The 23,118-nt window shown below is 44.2% G+C and overlaps 1 protein-coding gene across 1 annotated transcript in view; it reads left to right on the forward strand.

Annotated features, from left to right (window-relative positions):
* LOC126210475 (cytochrome P450 4C1-like) overlaps positions 1 to 23,118 on the forward strand; it is a 165,320-nt gene that overhangs the window by 81,175 nt on the left and 61,027 nt on the right. Inside the window, exon 4 of the mRNA XM_049939710.1 lies at positions 1,817 to 2,044. Coding sequence (XP_049795667.1) covers positions 1,817 to 2,044 — 228 coding nt within the window. The remainder of the gene's footprint in view (positions 1 to 1,816; positions 2,045 to 23,118) is intronic.

The following is a 23,118-nucleotide window of genomic DNA, read 5'->3' on the forward strand; positions in this document are numbered from 1 at the left end:
TTACAGACAGATAAGTGCCAATGTGGTGGCGCTCCATCCTGCTGAAATATGAATTGTTGTGCTTCTTGTTCGAGCTGAGGGAACAGCCAATTCTCTAACATCTCCAGATACTGTAGTCCAGTTACAGTAGCACCTTCAAAGAAAAACGGACCAAAAACTTTATTGGCTGAAATACCAACGTTTAATACACCACCTATCAGGAGGTTTAACACCATACTTCGTTCGAAATGCACGCTGAACAACTGTCGTCGATTCACTTCTGCCGTACTCAATAACACAAAAAGCTTTCTGTTGAGCGGTCGCCATCTTAGCATCAACTGACGCTGACGCCTAGTCGACAGCGCCTCAAGCGAACAAATGTACAACTAAATGAAACTTTATAGCTCCCTTAATTCGCCGACACATAGTGCTTAGCTCTGCCTTCTGTCGTTGCAGAGTTTTAAATTCCTAAAGTTGTGGTATTCGTTTTGAATCACCCTGTATTTCTAAAGTATTGAAAGAATACAGGCTAAATGGATACCATCTTCAAAGGGTGCGGGTTTTAGGGCCCGTCCATTACGCATATTGTATGCAGCTTGCGCAGTAGTTCACACACCAAAGAACAAATCATGTTGTCTTCCACAGACATGTTTTATTTTCAAATGAAGTTTTATTTACACATGGTGGTTATTTTAACAGCAGCAACAGCCACATATGGGACAACGAATCCACTCATGCTGCTGCTGTTAGATCACACCAGCAGAGGCTCTTCATAAACATGTGGGTGTAAATTGTCGAAAATCATCTCCAGGACCTGTAATACTCCCACACAGGTTAACTGGAGCATCTTACAGTTCCTGCGGACCACACTTCCAGAACTGCTGGACACTATACCACTTCCTGTGCGCAGGGACCTCTGATTCCAGCGCGATGGAGCCAGAGCACACTTCAGTGATGATGGACGAGCAGAGCTAACTGATTTTGTGGAACACTGGATAGCACGAGGAGGCCCTGTGGTGTGGCCATCACATCCACCTGACTTGGTGCACCTTGATTATTTTCTTTGGGGGCATGTATGGTAGACATTACTCCAACTCCCGCTAGAGCGGGCTGACAGCCCCAATCACTGATACATTCCATCACATCCGACAGAATACGGACATGGCCTCCAGAGCTGGACGGGCATTCATACGAAGGTGTGGAGCACATATTGAGGCACAGAGTAGTTTGTTTTGAACCATTCGTGTATACCGAGCGAGTTGGTGCAGTGGTTAGCATACTGGACTCGCATTCATTCCCGCGTCCGGCCATCCAGATTTAGGTTTTCCGTGATTTCCCTCAATCACTCCAGGCAAATGCCGGGATGGTTCCTTTGAAAGGGCACGGCCGGCTTCCTTCCCCGTCCTTCCCTAATCCGATGAGACCAATGACCTCGCAGTTTGGTCTCTTCCCCAAAACAACCCAACCAACCCAACCCAACCATTTGTGTAAATTTCTGTCAGAACATGACTAATAACAATAATAAATAGTAATTATTGAGCAATTGTATGTATTCATCATTATAACTAAGACCGCGTTTAAGATTGTATGTTCCTTAATAAAAAGAAGTGTTGCTCTTTATGCGACCTGTCACTCCTCAAGGTTTGTCAGCGATATCCTGAAACACCCTGTATACTAGGAGTAACTAAGGACCCAAGACAGAACCCTGTGGTACACAACACAGTCCCTGATTCGCTCCACTTACGAACTGCTACCTATCATGTAGATGGGATAAACTCCATCTTCTGCCGGTCGGAGTGGAGAAGACGCACGTTGAGAGTGTGCTGCTTGGTTCCAGCTGCTGGAGGGATTTCTGGAGGCCTTCCACGAGGGCGGCCTCTACCTGTGCGAGCGCCTGGCCAGCACTGGAGGCACCGCCATCGAGACCTACAATCCGGCACTCAAGGCAGCCCTGCGGAACATTTACGACACCGTTATTGGCATCAAGCATGACCTGCTGCTACCAGACGACGTGTCGGAGGATGAGATGGCTGGCGCCATGACTGATGCCATGATCTCCATAACGGTAAGGCCGATTAAAGCAGCGAGTTTACAGACTCACATCCCAACAACAGCTTTCTCTGCTAGCGCTCCTACTCGTGTATCCATTAAGGGGCTCCGGAAAGGCTCAAAATCATCAAAAGTTCAATTTTTACTTTTTTGCGTTTTCTGAATCTGCAGACTATTACCTTTTAATAGATATATAATTTATTCAAATCCGAAGACTACAGCTATTTTTAAATTTTTTTTTTGAAATGTGCTCTACATGGGCGTGACCCACTGTGGCGCTGTTAAACTGCTGTCAAATGGTGTTATTATTAACGTCCGTGTTCATCACGTACATTTTAGTGATGTGAGATAAAGTATGTGTTGTGGCTAACCTGTGATGGTTCAATATATATCGCTGGTGTGATTGTCGATTGTTTCCTGTTTATTTACTCTGTCGTTATCTCGAAAATATTCTTAATTAATTATGTTTCTTGAGTCTCTGTTTTGTTGAAGTATAATAATGAGTAAAAGTAAAGTTATTAGAAATCCTCTGAAAGCTTTTAAGAAAAGGAGAAATGTTGGAAAGCCAAAGGTATGTGTTATTACTGTAAACAATAAAGACGGTAACCAAGTGAGTGAACCTAACCTCTCAAGTACACCTGCCCATAGCAGTCAAAGTGGGAAAGAAAATACTTCACAGAAGAAGCTTGGTTCAATGAGGTGATAAAACCTATTTTCAGAGACTTAGCAGCACCTGAACTGTTGAAAAAGTGTATTCACGGAAAAACTCAAAACCCCAATGAAAGTGTAAATAGTGTTATATGGTCGAGAATCCCCAAGACTGTATTTGTTGGAATAGAAACACTTCACTTTGGTGTGTATGATGCTGTTGCGACTTTCAATGATGGCAACATTGTAAGGTGCAAGGTATTTAGAAATATTGGAATGAAGATAGATTCTAACATGGTACGAGCGATGCTTGCTTTAGACAAGGAACGCCTTCGGGCTGCAGACAGGGCTGTAAAGAGTCTAGAAATACAATCAAGAGTAAACAGGAGGAGGAACAAGAGGAAGCTGGAGGAAGAGTTTGCAGAGGATGAAGATAATCCATCCTATGGACCTGGAATGCACTAAAAAGTTAATCCAATCTTTGTCGCTCGATTCCCAAAACTTTTATTTTCTCATACTAATTACATGTTTTCTAAGGATCTTCCAAACATATTTGTTTCAAACTTTCAGTAAAGGTTACACAGTACCTTCTGCATAATTTAACACAGCCTTTTTCCAAAAAAATGTATATTTTTGAATATATAAATAAAAAATTGCAAAAAAATGTTGTGAATTTTCATTACAATTGAAAGAAAATCATCTTTAATAACTGAACTAAAATTTTGTAAAATCCCTGTGTTAAGTTGTAGCCCATATTCCAATAAATAATCTGTAAAAAGTTCAACTTCCTACCTCAAATACTTTGTGAGGAAAGATGTAATTTATTAGCGTTATTTTAACATTGCAAGTATAGGGCGAATGAAGTTGTAGCCCATATTCCAATAAATAATCTGTAAAAAGTTCAACTTCCTACCTCAAATACTTTGTGAGGAAAGATGTAATTTATTAGCGTTATTTTAACATTGCAAGTATAGGGCGTTCCGGAGCCCCTTAAGCCACCTTACGTGTTGTATAATAGGAAAATCAGTATGTTGTCCTGGCTGGAAAGTTTTCATCGGAGACGGTGGTGTCTTCACGAGTCCCCAGGGAATGTGGGAGACACGGGGTGGACAAAACTATGGAAAAATCGGGAGACATGTCTGCTTGAACATGAATGCAGAAGCTAGCCATGCCTGCACGTTGCGCTGTTGAATTTGACCATGAACGGCGCCTGTGGAATGGTATCAATAAATCACAAGTGCCACCTGTGCTAAGAAAAGTGTTTTTTGTAGTCGTGAGTGCACTATGTCGGAGCTCAGTTATTCCATCGTAGGCAAATTGCTGGTGTTCATATGGTGGATGCTTCTGTAACCAAGGCGGAAAAGTATTTGATGTTTCAACAGGCACCGTATCGAAAATTTCTGCCACATAGAGGGACAGCGGAATAACATCATCCGCTGTCACAACGTGGACAAAAATGTGTGTTGATAGACAGTCATTGAAGAGAACTGTTATGAACAATAACAGGACGAAAGCTGCAAAAGTCATTGCAAAACGGAATGTCGCACTTGCGAACCATATTGTGCAGTACTTCCTAATCTGTTTTGTTTTGAAGGCAAGCGTCGATTTGATCAGTAAGCCAGTAAGTGAAGATCCAGCTCTCGGGTGATAGATACAGGGTGGTCCATTGATCGTGACTGGGCCAAATATCTCACGAAATAAGCGTCAAACGAAAAAACTACAAAGAACGAAACTTGTCTAGCTTGAAGGGGGACACCAGATGGCGCTATAGTTGGCCCGCTAGATGGCGCTGCCGTGGGTCAAACGGATATCAACTGCGTTTTTTTAAATAGGTACTCCCATTTTCTATGACATATTCGTTTAGTACGTAAAGAAATATGAATGTTTTACTTGGACCACTTTTTTCGCTTTGTGACAGATGGCGCTTAATAGTCACAAACATATGGCTCACAATTTTAGACGAACAGTTGGTAACAGGTAGGTTTTTTAAATTAAAATACAGAACGTAGGTACGTTTGAACATCTTATTTCGGTTGTTCCAATGTGATACCTGTACCTTTGTGAACTTATCATTTCTGAGAACGCATGCTGTTACAGCGTGATTACCTGTAAATACCACATTAATGCAATAAATGCTCAAAATGATGTCCGTCAACCTCAATGCATTTGGCAATACGTCTAACGACATTCCTCTCATCAGCGAGGAGTTCGCCTTCCATAATGTTTGCACATGCATTGACAATGCGCTCACGCATGTTGTCAGGCGTTGTCGGTGGATCACGATAGCAAATATCCTTCAACTTTCCCCACGGAAAGAAATCCGGGGACGTCAGATCCGGTGAACGTGAGGGCCATGGCATGGTGCTTCGACGACCAATCCACCTGTCATGAAATATGCTATTCAATACCGCTTCAACCGCACGCGAGCTACGTGCCGGACATCCATCATGTTGGAAGTACATCGCCATTCTGTCATGCAGTGAAACATCTTGTAGTAACATCGGTAGAACATTTCGTAGGAAATCAGCTTACATTGAACCATTTAGATTACCATCGATAAAATGGGAGCCAATTATCCTTCCTCCCATAATGCCGCACCATACATTAACCCGCCAACGACGCTGATGTTCCACTTGTCGCAGAGATCGTGGATATTCCGTTACCCAATAGTGCATATTATGCCGGTTTACGTTACCGCTGTTGGTGAATGACGCTTCGTCGCTAAATAGAACGCGTGCAAAAAATCTGTCATCGTCCCGTAATTTCTCTTGTGCCCAGTGGCAGAACTGTACACGACGTTCAAACTCGTCGCCATGCAATTTCTGGTGCATAGAAATATGCTACGGGTGCAATCGATGTTGATGTAGCATTCTCAACACCGACGTTTTTGAGATTCCCGATTCTCGCGCAATTTGTCAGCTACTGATGTGCGGATTAGCCGCGACAGCAGCTAAAACACCTAATTGGGCATAATCATTTGTTGCAGGTCGTGGTTGACGTTTCACATGTGGCTGAACACTTCCTGTTCCTTAAATAACGTAACTATCCGGCGAACGGTCCGGACACTTGGATTATGTCGTCCAGGATACCGAGCAGCATACATAGCACACGCCCGTTGGGCATTTTGATCACAATAGCCATACATCAACACGATATCGACCTTTTCCGCAATTGGTAAACGGTCCATTTTAACACGGGTAATGTACCACGAAGCAAATACCGTCCGCAGTGGCGGAATGTTACGTGATACCAAGTACTTATACGTTTTTGACTATTACAGCGGCATCTATCACAAAGCGAAAAAAGTGGTCCAACTAAAACATTCATATTTCTTTACGTACTATACGAATATGTAATAAAAATGGGGGTTAGTATTTAAAAAAAACGCAGTTGATATCCGTCTGACCTATGGCAGCGCCATCTAGCTGGCCAACCATAGCGCTATCTGGTTTCCCCCTTCAAGCTAGACGAGTTTCGTTCTTTGAAGTTTTTTCGTTTCATGCTAATTTCGTGAGATATTTGGCCCGGTCACTATCAATGGACCAACCTGTATATACACCACGGCAAGTTAAGCGTTTATGCTTTCCTATGTTTTCCTTGTAGTATATTTCTCAAATTTCGTGAGTATTTCTCTGTGTAAGAGATGTATGCTCGCATTTAGTGTGTGTAAATGCAGGCAGTCTGTAGCGCAGTTTGCATTTCTTCTGAAGAGCCAGCTACATGGCTCACTAAGGCATCAACGTCCATTGGTGACACATCAGGAGAGTAGAAACTTGCACGTATATCCAATATTATGTCTTTTATACCTTACTTCTTCAGTTAGTCTTTCTAGGATGGGTAGGATATGTGCACGTTGTTGCCGACGCAAGAGGAACTGGCCGCACTTCATGAATAGCTGAGTGCAATTTGGCTACTGTCATTCGTCTTCTGACTGCTGCCTCGACTTGTAGCGGTAGCGGACACTTTAGGTGTGACTTGTTTCGCCCACGGGCTCTGCTACCGATACATCTCCTAGTGTACCCAACACGGTGGATCTGTCCTCTCGAGCGTGCGGGGCCCGGGGTTGTGGTTCGCGTCGGCACCGATAACGCCTGTCACATGAGTTTTGAGGCCATCCTCAGTTCATATGGGCGGCTGGTCGAAGTAGTGAAGGCTACTGGCCTCACGTGCTGGGTACAAGCAGAGCTCGCGATTTGCAGCACTGTTCCCGCAGTTGATCGAGGTCCTTTGGCTTGGAGCCGTATGAAGGGTCTGAAACAAAGGCTTCATCGACTCTGTGACGGTGTTGGCTGGTCAGCGTTCATCGGAGGTGAGGGTATCATCTGGAGTGCCCCACGGAAGTGTGGTAGGTCCGCTGTTGTTTTTTATCTACATAAATGATCTTTCGGATAGGGTGGGTAGCAATTTGCTGCTGTTTGCTGATGATGCTGTGGTGTACGGGAAGGTGTCGTCGTTGAGTGACTGTGGGAGGATACAAGATGACTTGGATAGGATTTGTGATTGGTGTAAAGAATGGCAGCTAACTCTAAATATAGATAAATGTAAATTAATGCAGATGAATAAGAAAAAGAATCCCATAATGTTTGAATACTCCATTAGTAGTGTAGCACTTGACACAGTCACGTCGATTAAATATTTGGACGTAACATTGCAGAGCGTTATGAAGTGGGACAAGCATGTTATGGCAGTTTTGGGGAAGGCGGATAGTCGTCTTCGGTTCATTGGTAGAATTTTGGGAAGATGTGGTTCATCTGTAATGGAGACCGCTTATAAAACACTAATACGACCTATTCTTGAGTACTGCTAGAGCGTTTGGGATCCCTATCAGTTCGGATTGACGGACGACATAGAAGCAATTCAGAGGCGGGCTGCTAGATTTGTTACTGGTAGGTTTGATCATCAGGCGAGTGTTACGGATATGGTTCAGGAACTCGGGTGGGAGTCTCTAGAGGAAAGACGGCGTTCTTTTCGTGAATCGCTACTGAGGAAATTTAGAGAACCAGCATTTGAGGCTGACTGCAGTACAGTTTTACTGCCGCCAACTTACATTTCGCGGAAAGACCACAAAGATAAGATAAGAGAGATTAGGGCTCGTACAGAGGCATATAGGCAGTCATTTTTCCCTCGTTCTGTTTGGGAGTGGAACAGGGAGAGAAGATGCTAGTTGTGGTACGAGGTACCCTCCGCCACGCACCGTAGTGCAGAGTATGTATGTAGATGTAGACTAGACCTGCGCTATCGGTTGGGGAAGTGTAGGACTCTCCTTGATATAGGCCAGGGGTGCACTACATGTAGGAAACAGCTACTCGTGTAGCAGGGTAGTTTTGGAGTGCACGTGAGGCTCTTTAGGCTAGGCGACAGTTCATGGTACTCTGATGAACACTCGCCAGTCGATAAGCAGCAAGGGAAATCGGACTTAATTCAGAGTAAAGACATTCCGACTGTCAAAATTTAATTAGTAAATTGTCGAAGTATTCGTAACAAAGATCCCAAATTTACTACTCTCCATTAAAGTTCTTGCGCTCAAATCATTCTCCGGAGCGAGCGCCGTCTCAAACCCGACGTAGAGAGCTGTAAGATATTTAGCGTCTCATGGAACACATATCTGAAAGATAGACTGAAGGCCACAGGAGGGGAGTATTCAACGCAGTTGACAAAAATATTGTGTCTGTTGAGGTCGAAGTTCAGAGTGACAGTGAAGCCATCTGGTCGCGTACAACTGGTGTAGGTGAAACCAAGTTAATTGTTGGGTGTTTCCAGCGGCCGCCCGAGTCTGCTGTGACAGTTCTACAGTAGTTCAAAGAAAGTCTACAGTCAACAGCGCGTAAATACCCAGGTTATGCAGTACTAGTTGGAGGTGGCTTTAACCCATCGAATATAGACTGGGATGTCTACGGATTCATTGCAGGAGGCACAGACAGTCGGTTTCGCGAATTACTTTTGAACTCGTATTCTGAAAACTGTCTTGAGCGGCTAGATCGGCAGTCCACACACAATGGGTTGTAACCTCCCAACAGTTTATTTCCGTAACTTCCCAATAAAAATCTGACTAATCTCGCAATAAAATTGTGATTCATATACAACCTTTCAATAATTAAGTGACTGTGAACCTAAACTGGTAAATCTGGACGTCAGCAATGATGCGTCATGGCCCTGAAAAGTCATTCTGAATAAACTGAAAATTCTTACCTCAATTAAGTCACCGGATAACGCGTATATATCTGCTCCTACAAGAAATTTTTCTGGCACAGCCCAGTGTAATGCTGGCCACTAGATTTTGATATGTATAAAAAAAACTGACTTTTCTTTACTATAATTGGCTTGACTATGGATAGCAGAAATTATCAAAAACTTCAAATTCAGATGAATGACTGTCAAAAGTTATCTTTATAAGAAAGATTATTATTGAAAAATTATTTACATGTGACTTTGATATAACAACAGTACAAAATGAGTTGTTGCCAATTACATATGAGGGCGGCAATGAATAATAATAATTTTTGCTTTTACCTTATGCTACATCGCTCAGGCACCGCCATCGTTCTCCACGACCGGCCTTGGTAATTCCATACAGGACACAAGTGCTCTCTGTGAGCTACACAATTCGACAACTGCTCTCTAACAAGGGGAGGCCGCCAATTGTGAAATTCAGATTTGATTCATACTGCGCATAATAAAAGCTCATGGCCAGAGGTGTAATGTGGCAAAGCACCAAGATGCACTTCTCAGCCGTTGTCGAGAAAATCGACAGTTAAAAGAAACCGTTGCGGTGAAATAATCTCGACGATTAATAATTTTCCACAGCGTCGTGGTGCAGCGGTAAGCGCTCGGGTTCGTAATCCGAACATCGCCGCATCGAATCTCGCGCCATGTAATTTTTTTTATTATTAGTTTTTTGTAATTCATATATATATATATATATATATATATATATATATATATACATATATATATACTATTAATGAATTATGCATGTTGGTGAAGGCGGATCGCTCTCCAATTGTACCGCCTCCATTTTTCCGTTTGTTTAACAGGGTGTACCAAAGCTGTCCCGTCCGCACTGATTTTCGACGATGTTATAAGTTGCGCTAGGGACCGCATCTACCTTCTTTCGAAGTTAGCAGGCAACTACGCTGTTATGCGGCGGCTCGTTTCGGCCCATTCAACATCTGTCCTTCAAGTGTAACGAGCGAGTAACGGAGTTTATATTTCATACCTGCCGCAGCAAATTTGTGTTCGTGCGGTCTCTATTCTAATTCGAACGTTTGACTTACGCTGTATGTATTCGTTTCGCAATACCGTTTCTACGTCTTCCGTTAACTATACGTGGTTAACATTATGAAGACAATTAATAACATTTGTGAAATACAACTTTGTTTGCGGAAAACATAATGATGTTCGAAGTCGCCAGTTTTTCCACGACAAACGACTTTCAACAACTTATTATATGCATAATTGTTGCAACTGATTGCCGGGAATTATATATATATATATATATATATATATATATATATATATATATATATATATATATATTACAAAAAACAAATACTAAAAAAAGGGTTGAATGGCGCGAGATTCGATCCGGCGACCTTCGGATTACGAACCCCAGCACTTACCGCTGCGCCACGACGCTGTAGAAAATTATTAATCGTAGAGAGTATTTCACCGCAACGGTTTCTTTCAACTGTCGATTTTCTCGACTACGGCTGAGAAGTGCATCTTGGTGCTTTGCCACATTACACCTCTGGCCATGAGCTTTTATTATGCGCAGTATGAATTGAATCTGAATTTCACAATTGGCGGCCTCCCCTTGTAAGAGCGACCGGACCCAACCGCCCGACTGCGAGCTGCTGCTACTACTACTACTACTACTACTACTGCCGACAGTGCTCTCTGGTCTGCGATTCTGTTGTAGCTTACATATCGCAGGCAGCGCGTGAGCAATCCATCGAAGTGACATCTGCTCGAGTGCTCCAGCAGTAAATTCCTTAGTCATGGACCTCTTACAGAGTATTCCTTAGGCCTTTTAGTAACAAATAGGCCGACATTACAACGTCAGTATAGAAAGGGTTAATAGAAATTCGTGCGTCTGTGAAAATATTTATGCGCGAAGCACACAACTATTACCACCGTTATACCTTAGCAAAAGATCCGGCAGAGAACCCGGGAAAATTCTGGTCCTATGTAAAATCTCTAAGTGGGTGTAAACGCTTCTCTGCAGCCACTTGTTGACCAGTCTGGTGCGTCAGTTGACTATAGCAAAACGAAGGCCGAAGTTTTAAATTTCACGTCCAATAAATCCTTCACGAAAGAGAATCTTATATATATATATATATATATATATATATATATATATATATATATATATATATATACCGTCATAGTAATAAACATCACTAGCGTAGAGAAAAAAACTGAAAGATTTCAGCCCGCATCTCGTGGTCGTGCCGTAGCGTTCTCGCTTCCCACGCCAGGGTTCCCGGGTTCGATTCCCGGCGGGGTCAGGGATTTTCTCTGCCTCGTGATGGGCTGCGTGTTGTGTGATGTCCTTAGGTTAGTTAGGTTTAAGTAGTTCTAGGGGACTCATGACCGTAGATGTTAAGTCCCATACTGCTCAGAGCCATTTGAATCATTTTTTTTTTTAAAGATTTCAAAACAAATAAGTCACCAGGTCCGGATGAATGACAATTCAGATTTTTCAAAGAGTGCTCTACAGTATTGGCCACTTACCAAGTTTGCATTTATTTCGAATGTCTCGCCCAGCACAAAGCCACAAGTGACTGAAGAAAAGCGCAGGTGACTTTGTATATAAGAAGAGCAAATGATCAGATCGCAAAATTACAAAATTAAAGACCAACATCCCTAACATCGGTTTGCTGCAGAATCCATGAACACGTTCTCAGTTCGAAAACAATAAATTTTCTTGAGAGCGAGAATCTTATGTCCACGAATCAGCACGGTTTTAGAAAGAATCGCTCGTACGAAACTCAGCTTGTCCTTTTCTCACATGATATACTGAGAATTATGGATGAAGGGCAACAGGCACATTCCGAGTTTCCAGATTTCCGAAAAGCATCTGGCACGGTGCCCCGTTACAGGCTGTTAACGAAGATACGAGCATATGGAATAAGTTCACAGATATCTGAGTGGCTCGAGAATTCTTAAATAATAGAACGCAATATGTTGCCCTCGTCGGCGAATGTTCATCAAAGACAAGAATATCGTCAGGAGTTCCCTATACACATAAATGATTCGGCAGCCAGGATGGGCAGCAATCTGCAGTTGTTTTCTGATAATGCTGTGGTGTACGGTAAGGTGCCAAAGTTGAGTGACTATAGGAGGATACTAGATGACTTAAACAAATTTTCTAGCTGACGTGATTAATGGCAGCTAGGTCTGCGTGTAGAAAAACCTAAGTTAATGCGGATGAGTAGGAAAAAGAGTCTTGTAAAGCTCAGGTACAACATTCGTAGTGTCCTGCTCGATACAGCCACCTCGTTTAAATATCTGCTCGCAACGTTGCAAAGCGATATGAAATGGAACGAGTGTGTAAGGATTGTGGTAGGGAAGGCGAATGGTCGACTTCTGTTTATTGGTAGAATTCTAGGAAAGTGTGGTTCACCTGTAAAGGAGGCTGCATATAGGGCAGCGTTGAGCTCTATTCTTGAGTACTGGTCGAGTGTTTGGGTTTCGTACCAGGCCGGATTAAACATAAGTAACGCAGAAGTAAATATCCTCGGAGTAGTGAAGCAACTTAAATCACTTAACAAAAGCAAGTCTTCTGGTCCAGACTGTATACCAATTAGGTTCCTTTCGGAGTATGCTGATGCGCTAGCTCCATACTTAACAATCATATACAAACGTTCGCTCGACGAAAAGTCCGTAACCAAAGACTGGAAAGTTGCACAGGTCACACCAATATTCAAGAAAGGTAGTAGGAGTAATCCACTAAATTACAGGCCCATATCGTTAACGTCGATATGCAGCAGGATTTTAGAACATGTGTTCGAACATTATGCATTACCTCGAAGGAAACGGTCTATTGACTCACAGTCAACATGGGTTTAGAAAACGTCGTTCCTGTGGAACACAACTTGCTCTTTATTCACATGAAGTGTTGAGTGCCATTGACAAGGGATTTCAGATCGATTCCGTATTTCTGGATTTCCGGGTGGCTTTTCTCACTGTACCACACAAGCGGCTCGTAGTGAAATTGCGTGCTTATGGAATATTGTCTCATTTATGTGACTGGATTTGTGATTTCCTGTCAGAGAGGTCACAGTTCGCAGTAACTGATGGAAAGTCATAGAGTACAACAGAAGTGATTTCTGGCGTTCCCCAAGGTAGTGTTATAGGTCGTTTGCTGTTCCTTATCTATATAAACGATTTTGGAGACATTCTGAGCAGCCGTCTTCGGTTGTTTGCAGATGACGCTCTCGTTTATCGACTAATAAAGTCATCAGAAGATCAAAACAAAGTGCAAAACGATTTAGAAAAGATATCTGAATGGTGCGAAAATTGGCAGTTGACCCTGAATGACGAAAAGTGTGAGGTCATCCACATGAGTTCTAAAAGGAATTCGTTAAACTTCGGTTACACGATAAATCAGTCTAATCTAAAAGCCGATTCGGGAGGACGACGGTTCAATCCCGTCTCCGGCCATCCTGATTTAGGTTTTCCGTGATTTCCCTAAATCGCTTCAGGCAAATGCCGGGATGGTTCCTTTTAAAGGGCACGGCCGATTTCCTTCCCCATCCTTCCCTCACCCGAGCTTGCGCTCCGTCTCTAATGACCTCGTTGTCGACGGGACGTTAAACACTAATATCCTCCTCCTCCTCTAAAAGCCGTAAATTCAACTAAATACCTAGGTTTTACAATTACGAACAACTTAAATCGGAAGGAACACACAGAAAATGTTGTGGGGAAGGCTAATCAAAGGCTGCGTTTTATTGGCAGGACACTTTTAGAAAATGTAACAGACCTACTAAGGAGACTGCCTACACCATGGTTGTCCGTCGCGGTGTGGGATCCTTATCAGATAGGACTGATGGAGTATATCGAAAAAGTTCAAAGAAGGGCAGCACGTTTTGAATTATCGCGAAATATGGGAGAGAGTGTCAGTGAAATGATACAGGATTTGGGCTGGACATCATTAAAAGGAAGGCAGTTTTCGTTGCGATGGAATCTTCTCACGAAATTCCGATCACCAACTTTCTCATCCGAATGCGAAAATATATTTTGTTGATACCGACCTACATAGGGAGAAAAGGTCACCAAGATAAAATAAGGGAAATCAGAGCTCGTACGGAAAGATACACGAGATTGGAATAATACAGTATTGTGGAGGTGGTACGATGAACCCTCTGCGAGGCACTTTAATGTGATTTGCAGAGTATTCATGTAGATGTAGATGTAAAGGAAGATATCTAAGCAATTTAGAGCCGAGCTGCAAGATTTCTTACCGGTAGGTTCGAACAACACGCAATTATTACGGACATGGTTCGGAACTGTAATGGGAATCCCCGGAGGGAAGGCGACATTGTCTTCGAGGAACACTACTGAGTAAATCTAGAGAATCGCCATTTGAAGCTGACTACTCAATGATCCTACTGCCGCCAATATGCCTTGGACGTAAGGACCACGAAGATAAGATACGAGAAATTAGCACTCATACGGAGGCATATAGATAGTTGTTTTTCCCCCGCGGTTGGTGCAGGAAAGGAAATGATAAGCAGTGGTACACGGTACCCTCCCCCACTCACTGTGGGGTGGATTACGGAGTATAGACGTAGATCTAGATGGACAGTATCAGCACCAAAACAACGCAAATATGGCGCCGTAAGTTGGGAATTCGTGGGCGATCTGGAATTCCAAAATCACTCACTACTGACGGAAATGCTCGTAACAGGAAAACGTGGTGCTGAAACCACAAAACCAGGACCATGGGGCAATGGAAGAATGTCATGTGGTCGGATCGGTCTTGTTTCACTCTGTTTCTAGCTTCTCGCCGAGTTTACGTCCCAAGAGTGAAACATGCCAGGGAGTTCAGTGATGATTTGGGCAGATATATTCTATGCGTATTCTATGGTTATTCTGCCAAATCTTATTGCTGCCAATGATTATGTGACCATTTTGGCTGATACTACGTCCGAACAGTCCTTGGAAGGCCCAACGGTACCGACCGGCCGCCGTGTCAACCTCAGCCCACAGGCGTCAATGGATGCGGGTATGGAGGGGCATGTGGTCAGCACACCGCTCTCCCGGCCGTATGTCAGTTTCCGAGACCGGAGCCGCTACTTCTCAATCAAGTAGCTCTTCAGTTTGCCTCACAAGGGCTGAGTGCATCCCGCTTTCCAACAGCGCTCGGCAGACCGGATGGTCACCCATCCAAGTGATAGCCCAGCCCGACAGCGCTTAACTTCGGTGATCTGATGGGGACCAGTGTTACCACTGCGGCAAGGCGGTCGGTATTTTGGCTGATGATGCAATGTTTGTTCCCCATGGCGATGCTGTGTTCCAAGACGACAGCTCACATCGTCCAGGACTGGTTTTGTGAGCTCGAGAATGGTCGCATCTCCCTTAGCCATCACAGTTACCATATGTCAATATTATTGAGCCTTTGTGTTCTACTTTGGAAAGAGGGACGCGTGAGTGCTATCCACCTCCATCACCACCACCTTAATTCTCTACTATTTCGCAGGAACCATGGCTTTAAGACCACACAGGACTTGCACAGGGTGATTCAAAAAGAATACCACAACTTTAGGAATTTAAAACTCTGCAACGACAAAAGGCAGAGCTAAGCACTATCTGTCGGCGAATTAAGGGAGCTATAAAGTTTCATTTAGTTGTACATTTGTTCGCTTGAGGCGCTGTTGACTAGGCGTCAGCGTCAGTTGATGCTAAGATGGCGACCGCTCAACAGAAAGCTTTTTGTGTTATTGAGTACGGCAGAAGTGAATCGACGACAGTTGTTCAGCGTGCATTTCGAACGAAGTATGGTGTTAAACCTCCTGATAGGTGGTGTATTAAACGTTGGTATAAACAGTTTACAGAGAATGGGTGTTTGTGCAAAGGGAAAAGTTCTGGACGGCCGAGAACGAGTGATGAAAATGTAGCACGCATCCAGCAAGCATTTGTTCGCAACCCAGGAAAATCGACTCGCAGAGCTAGCAGAGAGCTGCAAATTCCACAATCAACTGTATGGAGAGTCCTACGAAAAAGGTTAGTTATTAAACCTGAACGTCAACTACCCGAGGCGATGGATCGGCCGCCAGGCAGCCCGTGACAGAGCACTTTATCACTGGCCTCCAAGAAGCCCTGATCTTACCCCCTGCGATTTTTTCTTATGGGGTATGTTAAGGATATGGTGTTTCGGCCACCTCTCCCAGCCACCATTGATGATCTGAAACGAGAAATAACAGCAGCTATCCAAACTGTTACGCCTGATATGCTACAGAGAGTGTGGAACGAGTTGGAGTATCGGGTTGATATTGCTCGTGTGTCTGGAGGGGGCCATATTGAACATCTCTGAACTTGTTTTTGAGTGAAAAAAAACCTTTTTAAATACTCTTTGTAATGATGTATAATAGAAGGTTATATTATGTTTCTTTCATTAAATACACATTTTTAAAGTTGTGGTATTCTTTTTGAATCACCCTGTATTTGTCCATTCCGAGACGACTGGAATCTGTATTCAATGCCAGCTGTTCTATAACACCGTATTTCCATATCTTTGTCAATCCTTTGCATGACAACTCTTGTTCTCTACGTATATAAACGATACAATGGATGGGAGGGAAAGATAGGATGAGCTGCAATCTACGACGTAAACTCATGACGCTGCGTTATACGGTAAGGTGTCGTCGTTGGGTGGCTGAAGGGGGATACAGGATAACTTGGATACAATTTCTGTATGGTGTGATGTATGGCGGCTTTCTCTGAATGTGTAAAAATGAAAATTAAAACTTGTGAGTTGGAAAACATCCACGTAATGTTCGAATACAGTATTGCTTGACACAGTGTTGAGAAAAAGTTCCGAATACTTCAAGAGGTGGTACTACTGATCGAAACAAGAAAAAAAAAGTCTAAAAAACATGGATCCAGAAATGCATACATCCTGAGATAAGTCCAATAAGCATGGGTCCGGAAATGCATACTTACTGCGATAAACACGTGATTTGAGGAGGCGTTTAACGTGTTGTGCATTCATGACAATGAACCCCTCTGACCTCCAGCGTAAGGAATGACGCGCCCTTCGAGGTATACCTGGTTTTTGTTGTAGCTGCCGGCATGCCTTGAAGAAGCAACCCTGTAGTGTTTGCACATCGTTGGTTGCCGTGGCGTAGACCAATTCGTTCAAGTTCCCCGTAACCAAACGTCTAGGACATTGAGGTCTTGGAAACAGGAGGCCAAGGTGTACTACTGTGGTAGGCGTCGGCTTCGTGCCTACACTCTTACAATTACAATACTAAAGTTTCATGAAGTTGATGGTTTCCTGCGTACGTAGTTTGAATGCGGGAAAGCTACTACAAACAGCATAGTGAAATCATTATTGTGGCCAAGATAGATACGAAGCCCACGCCTACCACAGTAATACAAGTTTATATGCCAACTAGCTCTGCAGATGACGAAGAGATAGATGAAATGTATGACGAGGTAAAAGAAATTATTCAGGTAGTGAAGGGAGACGGAAATATAATAGTCATGGGGGACTGGAATTCGATAGTGGGGAAAGGAAGAGAAGGACTAATAGGTGAATATGGACTGGAGGGTAAGGAATGAAAGGAATGAAAGAGCAAGCCGCCTAGTAGAAATCTGCACAGACCGTAACATTGTTATAGCTAACACTTGGTTCAAGAATCATGAAAGAAGGTCGTGTACATGGAAGAGGCCTGGAGACACTGGAAGGCTTCAGATAGATTATATGATGGTAAGACAGAGATTTAAATTGTAAGACATTTCCAAGGGCAGATGTGGACTCTGACCACAATCTATTGGTTATGAACTGTAGATTAAAACTGAAGAAACTGCGAAAAGGTGGGAAATTAAGGAGATGGGACCTGGATAAACTGAAAGGACAAGAGGTTGTAGACAGTTTCAGAGAGAGTATAAGGGAACGATTGTCAACAACGGGGAAAGAAATACAGTAGAAGAAGAATGGGTAGGTTTGAGAGCTGAAATAGTAATGGCAGCAGAGGATCAAGTAGGTAAAAAAGCGAGGGCTTGTAGAAATCCTTGGGTAACAGAAGAAATATTGAATTTCATCGATGAAAGGAGAAAATTTAAAAATTCGATAAATGAAACACGGAAAAGGAATACAAACGTCTCAAAAATGAGATCGACTGGAAGTGCAAAATGGCTAAGCAGAGGACAAATGTAAGGATGTAGAGGCATATATCACTAGGGTTAATAGAGATAGTGCCTACAGGAAAATTAAAGAGACCTTTGGAGAAAAGACGACCGCTTGTATGAATACCAAGAGCTCAAATGGAAAACCAGTTCTAAGCAAAGAAGGGAAAGCAGAAAGGTGGAAGGAGTATAAAGATGGTCTATACAAGGGCGATGTACTTCAGGACAATATTATGGAAATGGAAGAGGACGTAGATGAAGATGAAATGGGAGAGATGATATTGCGTGAAAAGTTTGACAAAGCACTGAAAGACCTAAGTCGAAATAAGGCCCCAGGACTAGGCAACGTCCCATTAGAACTACTGATAGCCTTGGGAGAGCCAGCCCTGACAAAACTCTCCCATCTGGTGAGCAAGATGTATGAGACAGGTGAAACACCCTCTGACTTCAAGCAGAATATAATAATTCCAATCCCAAAGAAAGCAGGTGTTGACAGATGTGAAAATTACCGAACTATCAGTTTAATAAGTCACGGCTGCAAAATACACTCCTGGAAATTGAAATAAGAACACCGTGAATTCATAGTCCCAGGAAGGGGAAACTTTATTGACACATTCCTGGGGTCAGATACATCACATGATCACACTGACAGAACCACAGGCACATAGACACAGGCAACAGAGCATGCACAATGTCGGCACTAGTACAGTGTATATCCACCTTTCGCAGCAATGCAGGCTGCTATTCTCCCATGGAGACGATCGTAGAGATGCTGGATGTAGTCCTGTGGAACGGCTTGCCATGCCATTTCCACCCGGCGCCTCAGTTGGACCAGCGTTCATGCTGGACATGCAGACCGCGTGAGACGACGCTTCATCCAGTCCCAAACATGCTCAATGGGGGACAGATCCGGAGATCTTGCTGGCCAGGGTAGTTGACTTACACCTTCTAGAGCACGTTGGGTGGCACGGGATACATGCGGACGTGCATTGTCCTGTTGGAACAGCAAGTTCCCTTGCCGGTCTAGGAATGGTAGAACGATGGGTTCGATGACGGTTTGGATGTACCGTGCACTATTCAGTGTCCCCTCGACGATCACCAGTGGTGTACGGCCAGTGTAGGAGATCGCTCCCCACACCATGATGCCGGGTGTTGGCCCTGTGTGCCTCGGTCGTATGCAGTCCTGATTGTGGCGCTCACCTGCACGGCGCCAAACACGCATACGACCATCATTGGCACCAAGGCAGAAGCGACTCTCATCGCTGAAGACGACACGTCTCCATTCGTCCCTCCATTCACGCCTGTCGCGACACCACTGGAGGCGGGCTGCACGATGTTGGGGCGTGAGCGGAAGACGGCCTAACGGTGTGCGGGACCGTAGCCCAGCTTCATGGAGACGGTTGCGAATGGTCCTCGCCGATACCCCAGGAGCAACAGTGTCCCTAATTTGCTGGGAAGTGGCGGTGCGGTCCCCTACGGCACTGCGTAGGATCCTACGGTCTTGGCGTGCATCCGTGCGTCGCTGCGGTTCGGTCCGAGGTCGACGGGCACGTGCACCTTCCGCCGACCACTGGCGACAACATCGATGTACTGTGGAGACGTCACGCCCCACGTGTTGAGCAATTCGGCGGTACGTCCACCCGGCCTCCCGCATGCCCACTATACGCCCTCGCTCAAAGTCCGTCAACTGCACATACGGTTCACGTCCACGCTGTCGCGGCATGCTACCAGTGTTAAAGACTGCGATGGAGCTCCGTATGCCACGGCAAACTGGCTGACACAGACGGCGGCGATGCACAAATGCTGCGCAGCTAGCGCCATTCGACGGCCAACACCGCGGTTCCTGGTGTGTCCGCTGTGCCGTGCGTGTGATCATTGCTTGTACAGCCCTCTCGCAGTGTCCGGAGCAAGTATGGTGGGTCTGACACACCGGTGTCAATGTGTTCTTTTTTCCATTTCCAGGAGTGTATCTTCGTCAAACAAATTTGACTAGTATTTGATCATATATTTGACAAAATCCTTGTCAATGAAATATGATACTGGCCTTAGGACAATGAAGCAAAATATCACGTTAATGGTTTATGGCAGCAGACCTCCGACGCGAGTGCCTTTGCTGACAGCACGACATCGCCTGCAGCGCCTCTTCTGGACTCGTGACCATTATGGTTGGACCCTAGACTACTGGACAACCGTGATCTGGTCATATGAGACCCGATTTCTGTTGGTAAGAGCTGATGGTAGGTTTAGAGTGTGGTGCAGACTCCAGGAAACCATGGACCCAAGTTGTCAACAACTGTGCCATCTGGTGTTGGGCTGAGTTTACGTAGAATGAACTGAGTCCTCTAGTCCACCTGAACCAGTCATTGACTGTAAACGGTTATGTTCAGCTAAATGGGGACCATCTGTAGCCATGTTCTCAAACACATCACCGGGCTCCATATGTTACTGATTGGTTTGAAGAACATTCTCGACAGTTCGAGTGAATGATTTGACGGTCAACACCGCCCCACGTGACTCACATCGAACATTTATGCGGCACAATCGAAAGGTCATTTCGTGCACAAATTCTTGCACCAGCAACACTGTCACAATTATGGATGGCTAGGGAGGCGACATGGTTCAATATTTCTGCAGGTGACTTCCAATGATTTGTTGAGTCCATGCCACGCCGAGCTGCTGCATTACACCGAGCAACAGGAGGTCCTACACGATATTAGGATGCATCACTTGATTTTTACCGGCCGGGTTGGGGATTTTCTCCCCCCTGGGGACTGAGTGTTTCTGTTGTCCTCAACATTTCATCATCATCTGCATCATTCATGACAGTTGCTGGATTGGACTGAGTTAAAAATTGGACTGGGTAAAAATTGGGACTTTGTACGGGCGCTGATAACCACGCAGTTGACCGCCCCCCAAACTAAACATCACCAACTTGATATTAAGATGGTATCTATTCCCAAAAGAACAGATACCATTGATGACCGTGCAGTTTCTCTAGAATGAAATGATAATTAAATCGAAACCCTTAGCTGGCGACAGGTGTTATTGATATACATCAATGGGGACAGGTGAAAATGTATATCCCGACCGTGACTCGAACCCGGGATCTCCTGCTTACATGGCAGACGCTCTATCCTCCTGAGCCACCGAGGACACAAATGAATATCGCGACTGCAGGGAGGGACTTATCTCTTGCACGCTTCCCGTGAGACCCACATTCCCAACTGTCCACAAGCTACATTCGTAGTGTTCCTAATAGATATTTGCCCATTCACTCATTACTCTGTGCTCTCGGCGGCTCAGATGGATAGAGCGTCTGCCATGTAAGCAGGATATCCCGGGTTCGAGTCCCAGTCGGGGCACACATTTTCAGCTGTCCCTACTGATGTACATCAAAAACACCTGTCGGCAGCTAAGAGCTTTGATTTAATTATAATTTCATTCTAGAGAAGCTGCACGGTCATCAATGGTATCTGTTCTTTCGGGAACAGTAACTATCTTAATATATAGTTAAACGCTACCCAGCTATTGACCTTCTTCTGTGCGAATGCGCACGCTTTGCCCGAACTTTTATGGGAATCGTCAGCTTAGTCTGGCGCGAGTAATGAGTGAATGGGCAAATATCCATTAGGAACACTGCGAATGTAGGTTGTGTACAGTTGGGAATGTGGGTCTCACGGGAAGCGTCCATGGGATGAGTCCCTGCAGTCGCAGTACGGTCAGAGGGTTAGCTGCCCTTTGTAATAAAAAACTGAGTCCATGGATCAACGACGAACTGAAACGGGTGTCTTGCAACGTCCGCCCCGAGCAGATACAACGAACAAAATGAGATCAATTAAAAAAAAAAGGAAGGAAGATGATTAGATCGTCTGCCATGTAAGCAGGAGATCCCGGGTTCGAATCCCTGTCGGGGCACACATTTTCAGCTGTCCCCATTGATGAATATCAACAACAGTTGTCGGGAGCTAAGGGTTTCGATTTAATTATCATTTCATCATCAACCTTACTTTTGTCACGTCTGCGGAGTAATCACATTAATGAGAATAAGAGTTTAATAACTATCTTGCGCTTGTTTAGTGTTATAGCCACCTCACGTCCAATTTAGCTGTGCTCCTTTTCTATGAAGCAGTACCGTGTAATGAACATTACATTTCTTACTTTAAAACAGACAGTGTGCGTCAGTGAGAAATGACAACAAACTAGGGCATATTTATTTCTCTATCTGTTATCCTCGTGATTAACTACATTACAAATTCTAGCTGGATTGTGCTATAGTTTAGTATCTAGTTTCAAAACAGATTCCAGTTTAAAGCAAAGTCACCGAGCGAGGTGGCACAGTGGTTGGCACACTGGACTCGCGTACGGGAGAACAACGGTTCAGACTCGTGTTTGGTCATCCTGATTTAGGTTTCCCGTGATTTCTTTAAATCACTTCAGGCAAATGCTGGAAAGAGCACGCCGACTTCCTTCCCTATCCTTCCCTAATCCGATGGGATCGACGATCTCGCTGTTTGGTCCCCTTCCCCAAATGAACCAACCAACCAACTTAAACTCATATGAAACAGTCAGTTTTCTTGATTAACAGTGCATTTGCCTGAAATCATTTTGGCTAATTAGGCAACTGCAGTTTCACTTTACAACCTAAATACCATTGGTTCGAGCCCCATTGACTTAACTAGTGCCCCTGTCAAAACATAACCTTTCAGGTAACGAAGCATAGTCCGATTCTTTCCCATTAGCACATTCGCAGTCAAACTTTTAATTCCTTTAGAAGAGTATCATTATCGGGGATTACTTACGCAGTAATAACTGGTAGTGTTGTAGTCTCAGCAGTAAGTTACAAAATGTTACAAATACATCCGGATCATCAGAAGTATCTTGACAACTCTGTACAATTGGATGCTTTAGTTCATCAACCCTATCAACAAGAGTGCAGTACACTTCACTTCTTAGATGATCCCAGAGAGAAAAGTACAGAGAACTGAGATCTGGTGCTCTTCGGGGCACGATATCGATTGTGCTCAACCTGTCCATCTTGAACCATGTTGGCTTATTACATGTCGTCTTGAATAGATAGAAAAATGTACA

This window comes from Schistocerca nitens, chromosome 10 (assembly GCF_023898315.1).
Source record: "Schistocerca nitens isolate TAMUIC-IGC-003100 chromosome 10, iqSchNite1.1, whole genome shotgun sequence".
NCBI lineage: Eukaryota > Metazoa > Arthropoda > Insecta > Orthoptera > Acrididae > Schistocerca > Schistocerca nitens.